The sequence below is a fragment of the Poromitra crassiceps genome (assembly GCF_964638095.1).
Source record: "Poromitra crassiceps genome assembly, chromosome: 13".
NCBI classification, from domain to species: Eukaryota; Metazoa; Chordata; class Actinopteri; order Beryciformes; family Melamphaidae; genus Poromitra; species Poromitra crassiceps.
In genome coordinates, this window is record NC_139644.1 from 33,329,301 (window position 1) to 33,341,800 (window position 12,500).

The 12,500-nt window shown below is 41.9% G+C and overlaps 2 protein-coding genes across 3 annotated transcripts in view; one reads left to right on the top strand and one right to left on the bottom strand.

The window, feature by feature from the left end:
• Nucleotides 1-100: 100 nt before the first annotated feature.
• On the bottom strand, nt 101-10,308 carry elof1 (elongation factor 1). The gene is made up of 4 exons (XM_083649418.1): nt 10,270-10,308; nt 3,729-3,860; nt 3,550-3,620; nt 101-1,246 (listed from the first exon to the last, which is right to left on the bottom strand). The coding sequence occupies exons 2-4, from the start codon at nt 3,842-3,844 to the stop codon at nt 1,182-1,184; spliced, it is 252 nt and encodes an 83-aa protein (XP_083505544.1). The 5' UTR covers nt 3,845-3,860; nt 10,270-10,308; the 3' UTR covers nt 101-1,181.
• Nucleotides 10,309-10,404: 96 nt separating this feature from the next.
• The window catches only part of tmem205 (transmembrane protein 205), a 2,747-nt gene continuing 651 nt past the window's right edge, over nt 10,405-12,500 (top strand). The window contains exons 1-4 of one of the 2 annotated variants that reach the window (XM_083649760.1): nt 10,405-10,466; nt 10,977-11,096; nt 11,203-11,366; nt 11,674-12,500. The exon at nt 11,674-12,500 is cut by the window's right edge and continues 651 nt beyond it. In XM_083649760.1, coding sequence (XP_083505886.1) covers nt 10,997-11,096; nt 11,203-11,366; nt 11,674-11,976 — 567 coding nt within the window. In that variant the 5' untranslated portion in view covers nt 10,405-10,466; nt 10,977-10,996 and the 3' untranslated portion in view covers nt 11,977-12,500. Of the gene's footprint in view, nt 10,558-10,976; nt 11,097-11,202; nt 11,367-11,673 lie in introns of both variants that reach the window. The other variant, XM_083649759.1, reaches the window with a different exon arrangement.

The window sequence follows — 12,500 nt, forward strand, 5'->3', positions numbered from 1 at the left end:
CTAAACATGACATTTGTGCAATAAAAACACTTCAAAAATATGGTTGCGTATTAATTCTCATATTACTGTTATTACCCCAAAACACAAATACACAGTAAGATGTGAAATACGGATTTAATTTCTAGAGTAGTTTCTCATACAAATTACATGATTGTGACTTAAAAAATAACAAAACATTTAATGGGGCACAAAATATATATATACATCTACTGCACTACAAGAGTTATTGCAGTTCATGAAACAAAGCAAAAAATGTCAACCAACAAAAGCATTTCAGTACAATACTGACGTGACTGAAAACTAAAAAAATCACAAGGGAATGTGTTGTAATGACCTCATACCAGCCTGCAGCAACCTGGGGATGAGAGAATCATGGTAATTCCTCCATCCATACATCACCAACGGTGACACTGAAGGTTTTACACAAGCGGTAATATCTGTCTGATGACAACTTAAAAGGATGTCCCACAACCCATTTACATTACATTCTAGTCCCAAAGATACATGATGTAATCCCTAAGACAGTGGGTCTTTTTTTGGCTTCAGTACCCCCTTTCCCTGATTTCTGAATCCAAGTACCCTCTTTACCCAACTACAGCATTTTGCTTAGAAAACTGCAAAAGAAAACCATAGCATGATGCAATGAATGAATGATAACCCACCTTTTGAAGAATACAACATTAGAAATTCATAATTGGGAGTGAAAGAGTTGCAATTAGTGCCTCCTGAGCAATTTGTTTTTAACGTTCCATTCACTTTCATGATTTAGTCTTACATTTTGACATTTTCCCATTTTTCTAGCGTACGCCCTGTAGCACGCTCCAGGTACCCGAGTTTGGGAACCACTGACTAAGATGACAATATGCAAATCCTTGTGTTGGGAGCCGTGATGTAGACGGGGTGGGATTCTCCTATTAAACAAAATGGCAAAATTCTGGCCCAGCCAGAGAAATGTGTCGTGCTCAGCAAGCCACAAGGTAGCAAAATGAAACACAGTGTGTCATGCAGGCAGCACATGAAAAAAGATCAAGGTTCTCAGGGACTTTAGTGTATCCATGGTTTCTGAAGGTTTGCTACATTGTGCTAGCAGGACAGGAACCAGATCACCTGACCGATCGGTGGGGTGGAATGTACTGTAAGTGAGTGAGGTTAGAGAGGTGGTGAGTCACAGGAAAACACGACTACTGATTGGCCGCTTCACAGGCATCGATCCAGTCGCTGTAAACATCCACTGGCTCCGACAGATCTGGACGCGAAAGGTTAAGGGCGTTCCAATGCAGAGTAGAGCTGCAATGATTCCTCGATTAGCCTGCAACTATTTTATAATGGATCAATCGCTTGAGTATTTATTTTTTATATATATATATATATATATATATATATATATATATATATATATATATATATATATATATCCACCTTATTTTTGGCGGCCATTTTTGCCTGATCTAGCTGATGGGTGCTTCTTCCGGTGTGATCCTCCCAGCCTGGTTGCTGACAGCTTGACACCCGTCTGGGCGAACGGAGCAAATCACTAATCAGGTCCAGCTTGGCAAAAATCTTGTCGATAAATATCCCTTTAACTCATTGAGTGCCAAGGACGGACATGTTCGTCATTTCAAATAGTAACGTAGAGTGCCAAGGACGGACATGTTCGTCAATTGCGTTTTTTGACGGTGGGGCGTCGATCAAAGCCTTCTGCCTCTGATGTACAAATATTATAGCTATTGGATGTGTCTAACCTATTTTACAGAACCCTTAGGTGGCGACAGTGCTCTCCACATAACAGAAAGGCAAGGAAAAAACAAAGAAGAAGTCGTTATGGAAACGGAAATCGCATCGCATCCGTATGCATCGATATGCTGAAGCACGTTACTGCAGCTGTGCCTGCAGCAGCCAATCTGCTCCCACAATTGAGCCGGACAGCACATCCGCACATCCACACCGTGGAGTTGTTATTATTCTCCACTGGAAGCATCGTTGCCGGTGACAAACACACGCGGAACGCTGTAAAAAAGCAGGATGTCGATGTCCCTTCACTGTGCGCACAGCAAACTCAGCAGAGAGCCACCACAGACAGGAGGAGGAGTGTGCAGTTGAGGCGAGGCGAGGCGGGGCGAGGCGGGGCGGGGGGGGGGGGGGGGGGCACGCAGAGCAGCGCGCAACACACAGACAGACCCAGGCAGCAGGACAGGATTGACAAACGCAAGCCAGAATATCCGATGCCCACCAGATGACTCAGTGAATGTGCTTGAAATGCTGCATTTCACAAAAGGCGGAATAACTCAGCTTCTAATTTGAAAAGTGTCTTTTTGCTCAAAACAGCCTATCTTCTCCGGCTCATAACTAAAGAACGGAAAATGGGATCAATAAACTTTTTTTTGCAGATGATAGAATAGAGTCTCATCGTTCTTTGTGCATGTTCAGTGTTTACATAGTAATATCACACAATATTCTGTGGGCCTCGAGAAATCACTGAAAACGCTCTGAAACTCTGGCACTGGGAGCATCCGTTCTCCAAAAGTGGCTGGCACTCAATGAGTTAAGAGCGCAGTGCATTGATTCATGGGTAATCGTGGCTAATATTAGCCGCTAGTTAGTTATGTTACATGGCAGTAAAACGCCACTGAATGACCAAATTGATATAACTTTTAACCATTTCGGGCACAACCATTTCCATACGGACCCATCAGCATTGGTTAGTTGTTTATAACGTGGTTGGCTATATTTCTAACGTTCTATCTATCTCTGCACACTGAGAATACTGGGAGGCGGGCCATAGCATCTCTGTCGATGATTTGATTCGACAGTTCTGGGCACTGGCGTTGGCGTTGGCCAATCCTGGCGTGTTCCACCCCCAAATCGATTGTCTTCTGGTGCAAAGCGAGTGGCTTCTAGGACGAACAGGCTCTCTGAGCCTCGCGCCACTAACGTTATTTTAGAGCAGCGCAGTAAATACAATATTCCTGGAACGCGAGTTTAACTTAACAGTTACATGTCCTCTGCATTCTACATAAAATTAAGATATTACGGGTTGTTTTATTTGGTATGTTACATACTTATTGGCCAAGTTATGTTCAATTCAGCCAGGGTACAAGGGACTGAGTGTAGGTGGCCATCTTTTCAAATCAAGTAGAATACATTAGGAAATGGCAAGCTGCAACAATGAGTGCCATTAAACCGGACCTTGTACGCACAATTATTTTTTACAGTGGGGCATTCAAAAATAAGGTGGATATATATATATATATATATATATATATATATATATATATATATACACTCCTCTGACAGTAAACTGAATATCTTTGGGACAAAACAAGACATTTGTCATCTTGAGCTTTGGGAAACACTGATCGACCTGTTTCACCATTTTCTGACATTTCACAGATCACACAACTAATTGATTAATCAATAAAATAATCGACAATGGAAGTAATCAGTTGCGGCCCTAGCACAGCGCAGAGACAAACATTTATACAATTCAGAGTGACCCAACAAGATGCCATGTAGATTAAAAAATATATATTTTCTGGTTTAAAAGGATACAAGTTATAGGAGTCTGGAACTCCTCCAAGCAAACCGTGCAGGATATAATTCCCGTGTTCCGAGTTCGTTCCCTGGAAGACATAAGATGAAAGGTTTTTGATTCATAATACATTTTTACTACTTTCCACGATGCAATTCATTTCAGAGAGGATTTAGATCTTACAATGAGCTGAGCTTACATTTTGACATCACAGGACTTCTCGTGGTTACAGAACGGGCAGGTGAACTGGGTGTCCAGGTTGCCTGTGAGTTTTTTCTTGGGGGGTGGCTTTCTCTTTGACTTTCTGCGTCCCATGTTTGATGTGGTAGCTCTGCAGGAGAAAAACTGCATTAAGTTTTTTCTCCTCCCCATTGTCAACGGACATCATTTCTGCATCTTTACTGACACTTTCTCAATGCATCTCTGTTGAATTACTATTTCCTCTCAGTAGTTAAAACTGTGAAATACAAATAGAAATATAGCCGCAAGCGGCGATGGGCGGGGTTCAAGCCTTGCGCAGATGACAAAGCTTCTGATTCTGACTAGGACATCCTCGTTGATATATCTGACAAGTTTCGCGATCATTGGACAAACAGGTGTGGAGTTACAGCCTTTTTTATGTTAAGCCACGCCCATTTCTGGCGTTTATGGCGCCCCCTTTTGGTCGAATTGCACAAAATTTGACACACATGGTCTAGGATGGTCTCCGAAGACCTCCTGCAAGTTTCGTGAAGATTCCTTAATCGGTCATGAAGTTATGACAATTTAGCTGTGAGGCCACGCCCTCTCAACTTTAGCGATCAATATCTCCGAAACTAAAGTAGCTTTCAAAAATCCACCAATCACGATTGTAGAGCTTGCTCCATAGATGCTTCCCTGCGAGTCTGGTGCAAATCGGTCCAACGGTCTAGGAGGAGATGCAAAAAATGTGTTTTCCAAACTTTTCCAAATATCTCAAAAACTTTCCAGGCGGACATTGAGGGTCCTTATGGCAAATTTGTAGAGCAGGTCCACCTGAACATCTGGAAAAAAAAAGTTTGAAAATCTGACCAACGGCGTGGAAGTTATGGCCTTTAACGTAAAACCGTGGATTATAGCGCCACCTTCAGGCCGATTCGAAAAATCTTTCTTGAGCAGCTACCTGCCAACAATATCTGTCATTGGGCCAAATGTCAGGTCTCTACCATTTACCAACTCACGGGAATTTGCGTCGGGGCAGATGAACAATAATAACGAGAATAATAAACCGGGTGAAAAACAATAGGGTTTCAGCCCCTTCAGGGCTTGAACCCCTAATAAATGGGAAACGGAAGGTGCGATGGTGATTCCGCACGGGCGTCCTAAAGCTACTTTTCCACCCCGAGTCCAACGCCGCCATCCCTGAGCCTCTACGAGTTACGGTTGCGGAGATACGTTGCTGTAGCGCCCCCCATAGGCAAACAATAACGCCCCCTACAGGCCAAATGACACTTTCTTTTCTGAAATCAGCTCAGAAGTGTCAAGTGTCAATACAAGACGTCAGGCTGGCCATAATTCCAATGAATCAGCACTTCCTGCCGCCTTTCAAAATCAAACAATTTAGAAGGTACAGGTACTGAATGCTGCTATAGCGCCCCCTTTTGGTGGAATTGCACCAAATTTGACACGCATGGTCTGGGATGGTCTCCGAAGACCTCCTGCAAGTTTTGTGAAGATTCCTTAATCGGTCATGAAGTTATGACAATTTAGCTGTGAGGCCACACCCCTCTCAACTTTAGCGATCAATATCTCCGAAACTAAAGTAGCTTTCAAAAATCCACCAATCACGATTGTAGAGCTTGCTCCATAGATGCTTCCCTGCGAGTCTGGTGCAAATCGGTCCAACGGTCTAGGAGGAGATGCAAAAAATGTGTTTTCCAAACTTTTCCAAATATCTCAAAAACTTTCCAGGCGGACATTGAGGGTCCTTATAGTAGGGTCATCTGTGGCACTTCCGTGACCGTGGAGAGCGAAGGTCCGTTTCTCAATGGATTTGTCATCTAGGAGGGTTAATAAACAAATTTAGCCGGGGTGTATTTTTAAAAAAGACGGGGAAAATATTTGAGAGACCAAAATCCAAAATGGCTGCTGTGGAAATGAACTTTTTAATGCTTTGACCTACAATGATGCACAATACATGGTTTCAGAGCTTATTCTGGTCAAGGAATACATATTTGGTGTTTATATAATGATTTGACCTATTTTTGACCTTCAAATCCAAGATGGCTGCCAATTTTGAGGCAGTTTTTTCAAAATCGTCATAGAGCCTTCATATTAGGCTTGAATGACAGGTCTTCTCATGATGAGTTGAATAATATACAGTATAAGTACACAGAAGTAATCTCTGAGGTCAATAAAGTCAATGTTTGTGTGTAAACAACAGTTGCTGATTTGCGGTTTCCCATTAAATAGGGTATGGCTACTGAGAATATGGTGTCCAGTTCATCCCATCACATTTTCATAATGAACCAAAAACAATTTTGCACTATAGCCTAACATAAAATAGTATTCTGTATGCAAAGCTAGCAAGGTTAGTTGCTTGAGCTGAATTTAAAGGTCAACTCAAAACAAACAATGAAATTAACTTTGAAATTAAAACTGAATCCTAGGCTACTAAATTTCATCAGCACACAGTAAAGGAAACTTGTCTTTGAACTCAGCTGACTGTCTAGTCCTAATCCCTGTTGTGCAATCTCCCTTTTCAGTGAAGTTTTAGTTTTTGTTAAGAGTATGGACTTTTAATCTTGACCTTGTTGGTAGGCAACGGCCCTTTTTCAGTCAAGCATTTTCAGATTAGCTCAGTCAGTCTGTGAAGCAGTCAGTGTCAGCACTTGCGCGAGCTCGCTTTTTCTCTAACTAATGTTAACATTACACACTTTAAGACACTTTGTTTGAGGATATCAACGTTATTCACTAGTCTAAAGATAGTTCTACCATCAAGAACATATAAAACAAAAGCAAAAACAATTTTTATTTGCAGAAGTCATCATTGATATTTGGTGTTGGCTAACGTTAGGTAACATTATTATTTTTTAGCTAAAGTTAATGTTATCTGTCTCCACACTTCTGTCAACTGACATATGCATTTGCTTTTGAAAATAAACAGCCTGGCTTGCTTAAGCATAACTGAAGATTAAATAGAAATATAACATGACGAATGCATGTACCGATTGGTTGCCCCATCTTCCCAGGAGGTGGTGGTGTAAACATCATCAAATTTATCAAGTCCTGACCAGTCTTGGGCTTTTAATTGTAAGCTGTCCCATTTGCCTTGATTTATTGTATCGGTGGGCTTGCAAGGCTTGTCACATTTTAGGACACATTCATAGGACATTGTGTGCTTTGTCTTTCATTGGGAGGCAAAGCAACTCGCTATTATATTACTGTTATATTATATTGCTGTTATACGCTGTTTATTTTCAAAAGCAAATGCATATGTCAGTTGACAGAATTGTGGAGACAGATAACATTAACTTTAGCTAAAAATAATAACGTTACCTAACGTTAGCTAACACCAAATATCAATGATGACTTCTGCAAATAAAAATTGTTTTTGCTTTTGTTTTATATGTTCTTGATGGCAGAACTATCTTTAGACTAGTGAATAACGTTGATAACCTCAAACAAAGTTTTCTTTTTATTTTATTATATATTCCCCCCCCCCCCCCCCCCGATTTTTTATCCCATTTTTATCCCCCATTAGTGCTAACGTAATTTCTTTATCCTGGTTGCTACTCCACCCTCTGCCGATCTGGGGAGAGCCGAAACTGGCTCCATGCTTCCTCCGAGACATGGGCAGTTAGCCAGCCGCTTCTTTTCACCTGACAGGGGAAGCTTCACCGGTAGGACATAGCACGTGGGAGGTTCACACTATTCCAACCAGTTCCCCTCCCTCTGAACAGGCGCCCTTAACGACCAGAGGAGGAACCACATTAGCAACCAGGATATTGCATGTTTTTGGTGAAGGGGGTTCCTATATGAAGGAAACCCCCGGGAGGCACAGGGAGAACATGCAAACTCCACACAGAAAGGCCCTTTTGACGACCCCACCCGGGCGGTGGGCACTCGAGGACATGCGGATGGGCACGCATTCCTTCAGCGTTCACATCGTCCCAGGTGGGAATCGAACCCACGACCTTCGAGCTGTGAGGCGATAGTGCTTACCACTACACCACCGTACCTCCTTTTATATCCTCAAACAAAGTGTCTTAAAGTGTGTAATGTTAACATTAGTTAGAGAAAAAGCGAGCTCGCGCAAGTGCTGACACTGACTGCTTCACAGACTGACTGAGCTAATCTGAAAATGCTTGACTGAAAAAGGGCCGTTGCCTACCAACAAGGTCAAGATTAAAAGTCCATACTCTTAACAAAAACTAAAACGTCACTGAAAAGGGACATTGCACAACAGGGATTAGGACTAGACAGTCAGCTGAGTTCAAAGACAAGTTTCCTTTACTGTGTGCTGATGAAATTTAGTAGCCTAGGATTCAGTTTTAATTTCAAAGTTAATTTCATTGTTTGTTTTGAGTTGACCTTTAAATTCAGCTCAAGCAACTAACCTTGCTAGCTTTGCATACAGAATATTATTTTATGTTAGGCTATAGTGCAAAATTGTTTTTGGTTCATTATGAAAATGTGATGGGATGAACTGGACACCATATTCTCAGTAGCCTACCCTATTTAATGGGAAACCGCAAATCAGCAACTGTTGTTTACACACAAACATTGACTTTAATGACCTCAGAGATTACTTCTGTGTACTTATACTGTATATTATTCAACTCATCATGAGAAGACCTGTCATTCAAGCCTAATATGAAGGCTCTATGACGATTTTGAAAAAACTGCCTTTTAGAGCTCAAAATTGGCAGCCATCTTGGATTTGAAGGTCAGAAATAAGTCAAATCATTATATAAACACCAAATATGTATTCCTTGACCAGAATAAGCTCTGAAACCATGTATTGTGCATCATTGTAGGTCAAACCATTAAAAAGTTCATTTCCACGGCAGACATTTTGGATTTTGGTCTCTCAAATATTTTCCCCGCCTTTTTTAAAAATACACCCCGGCTAAATTTGTTTATTAACCCTCCTAGATGACAAATCCATTGAGAAACGGACCTTCGCTCTCCACGGTCACGGAAGTGCCACAGATGACCCTACTATTATGGCAAATTTGTAGAGCAGGTCCACCTGAACATCTGGAAAAAAAAAGTTTGAAAATCTGACCAACGGCGTGGAAGTTATGGCCTTTAACGTAAAACCGTGGATTATAGCGCCACCTTCAGGCCGATTCGAAAAATCTTTCTTGAGCAGCTACCTGCCAACAATATCTGTCATTGGGCCAAATGTCAGGTCTCTACCATTTACCAACTCACGGGAATTTGCGTCGGGTCAGATGAACAATAATAACGAGAATAATAAACCGGGTGAAAAACAATAGGGTTTCAGCCCCTTCAGGGCTTGAACCCCTAACAAGCAGAAACAATGAAAGCCATAGCTGCACTTCTTGGTCCATTTCATACAGGCAACACAGGCCATCGTTGAGCATGTTGAGCAGGGTGAGTTGGTGTAGGTTAGGAAAGTTGTGATCAGCTACTGCCAGGAAATAATGATTGCGTCTGGTATGGTTCATTCTATCAGACAACTATTTCACAGCACCAACCATTACTAACACCCTATTTGACTGATAGTCAAAGTGTGAATAACATTACATTTCTGTTGATTAGATCAGCTGCAACAGTTGCAAAACTCTCAACTTTGTGAAACTAGTTTCATGCAACAGCCAATCAAAACGCTGATAGGCTATTATGCACTGATGGATGGATGGCTCTCTTCCTATTCTCGGGACAGCCAATGAAATAAAGTAGCCAGTGGCAGAAGAAAACCTAATACAACACGTCCAAATTGACGTTATTAGCTAGAAAACGATACAAAATAGCTAGAAAACGATACAAAATAAGATACAAAGATGCAAGTTGAATGAGGCACTCCCTACATTAACATATAATTCAAGAGAGAGAAAATGAAAAACAATACCACAATTTGCAACCTGCAACTATAGTTGCCTGAAAGTTTCACCGTGTAAAGCCAGCCTAAGCTTGACAGTAGTAGGCCTACTAGGCCTAGGTACACTAGTCACATAAGAGAATGAATGGGCTAGCGTTATATAACACATAATCTCAACAGCAATAATGCTACTTTCAGGTAACTTTCATGATCTTGCGGTTAGCGTAATTTACAGTTAATTAATGATAGTAAATGGCTGTAGTGACTGAATTTAACCTGAAACCAAGTAGTGTGAACCGTCAACGTCAAGAAGATGCTGATGCTGTTACATGCATCGGTGACACAATTAGCATCGTGGCTAGCATAACGCTAGCCTCAACGCGCGACTCAGCCTTCATTCTCCATGTTGAAGAATGGGTCTCGCGTTGAGGCTAGCATAACGCTAGATCAACTGCATTGTGCTAACGCACCAGAAAACAACAAAGCTAACGGTACATGCTAGCAAGCTAACACTAGCTCGTGAACAACTACTAGCTTGCTTGCTTGCTTGCTTGTAAGTAACTCGCGTTAACTAGATTGTGAGATAATAGTGCTATTTCAAACAATTTGGGCGAAAGGGCAGTGTTGAGGTAACGCTACGAATATGTGTTTAATCTCATCAGACCACATATTTAGCATTTGGGTGTGCGAGTCGGTGTGATTGTTCTCTTACCAAAACGATGGCGCTTGCAGCGGAGGCAGTGTTTCCAACTCTTTTCTAGAGAAACAGTGGACGGGTAAATCCAGAAGGAGGCAGTAATGCAACTTAAAGGATGCCAACTGCCGTAAAAGGCCAAAGAAGAAGAACAAGAAGAAGAAGAAGAAGAAGAAGAATGAACCTTGGACTGGAGCATAAAGGAGCATAATACAGTAATCACGTTACATTGATTGTAGCTGATTGTATCGTTCGTTAATACTTTTCATTCGGCATTTGAAAATATTTGAGGAAGAGGATACGTAGGTAAGTGTAGCTTTAACAGTATTATGCTGCCCCGAAGAAATGTGAAATGAAGTCAGCAACACTTTAGAGAAGTATAACTTGTGGAACTCCCTCCGCTTAGTAGGCTAAGCTAGGGCTAAAGCCAAAGCAGCTGATCTCTTTCAATTCTCTTCTCTTTCAAATATTTACCTTCACAACCCTATTAGGCCAAACTCAGTGGGTTTCGTGCTCTCCTGCCTGCTCTAGATACAGTCCTTATCTGACTCGGTTGAACTATCAGCTCTGCAGCAGATGGAGCAGCGTGCTGATATGATGCAGATCATTTCAGAGCACATAAGATCATTTTTCTTTCAGTGAAAATGACTTGTGCCCAGCCATGAAAACGAATGATGCTTGAAGCTTTTTCAAATCAGCCATCCTGTCTCTGTGTGTCTTTGCAGTCTGCACAGTCAGTGACACCATGGTGACAGAAGGGGATCCCACAGACTTGGTCAAAGTGCTGCACCTGCTGGCGCTGTCTTTCTCCTGGGGGATGCAGGTCTGGGTCTCCTTCATAGCAGGTACAATAGGGGCATTTAAAGAGTTGTTGCTTGTAAGACAAGCATGCCCCAGTGCCATATTTGCTTTCTGTTTATCTGTTAATCATCTTTGTCCCTTTGCCAACAGGTTTCGCATTGGTGTGGCAGGTGACTTTGCACACCTTTGGACTGGTACAGAGCAAGCTCTTCCCTGTATACTTCTACTGTCTGCTGGGCAGTAACTTTGTCAGCCTGGCAGTGTATGCAGTGTACCACCCCAGAGAGCTGCTGGACTGGCATGAAAGTGTGCAGGTCAGACATAACTGTGTGTTGTTTGAATAACATGGATGGAATACAAAATACTCTGCTAATGTTAAAGATGCACATGAATACATTGAAAATTACACACGTATTGAGTTTTAATCAGAAATATTTAAGTCAATGGGTGAGCATGAACAGCCCCCAACAAACATCAGCATTGATCCCAAGTCTAAAAGTCAAAGAAGAAGGAACAGGAAGTGTTAGCATCCAGGTCTTGCGGACTAATTCCTGCGGTACTCTATTAAGTAAATGATTTCGTCGCGTTTCTTGCAGTATGGTGTCTCCTCTTGTTTTGAAGATGGTGCTGTACTTTGCGGCGCTGATCATGGCCGGTCTGAACGCCCAGTGGTTCGGCCCCATGGTCACCGAGGTGATGTTCCAGATCAGAGCGGTGGAGGAGGAGCACGGCCTGGGGAAGCAGATCGGCCTGGGCAGCCAGAAGGAGGCTTACGCCAAGCTCAAAGAGCAGGACCCCAAGTACAGAGCCTACAAGCGCACGTTCGGCCGCTACCATGGCCTGTCCAACCTCTGCAACCTCATCGGATTCATCTGCACCACCACCAACCTGATCTACACTGCTCTGAACTTAGCCACTATTTAGAAAGTGTTATGCGCAGGTTCCATTTTTTTTGTTGTTGAAATATTCCACTTTCCCTTTTCTTCATAGCAGTCATTTCATGTTTTATGCTGGGAACACTGCAACTTGTGTCAAATTCCTATTCCATTATGTTGGCTGTGATCAGGGTTGGGGAAAAACGGAATAATGTATTTAAAATACAAAATATGAGTAACTGTGTTCCATTACAGTTACAGTTTAAATCGGTGGTATTCTGAATACCGTTACTGTCTTTAAAAAATGCACTATATAAAATCCAATTATTATTTAAAAATAGATCACATTAAGTGATTATTTTATTTGTTGGTTTTGTTTTATTTGCTGTATGAGGCACGCGCTTCCCATAAACCGTTTTTTTTAAGTGCACGCGCAGTGCACCTGCCGTGGACACAGCATTCCATATAAAAAACTCATATCCATCAAACTATCTTTCCTGCAAAGGGCCCTCATCCTACCGTAGAAGTCTACCTGTCTTTACCATCTATCTACCTAAGTGTCCTTATGAGCGA

Coding starts and splice junctions, on each gene's coding strand:
- elof1 (XM_083649418.1), bottom strand. CDS start 3,844: ATGGGACGCAGAAAGTCAAAGAGAAAGCCACCCCCCAAGAAAAAACTC. Junction 3,621..3,728: donor AAGTCCTGTGATGTCAAAAT/GTAAGCTCAGCT, acceptor TATGTCTTCCAG/GGAACGAACTCGGAACACGG. Junction 1,247..3,549: donor GTTCCAGACTCCTATAACTT/GTATCCTTTTAA, acceptor TTTCGCGTCCAG/ATCTGTCGGAGCCAGTGGAT.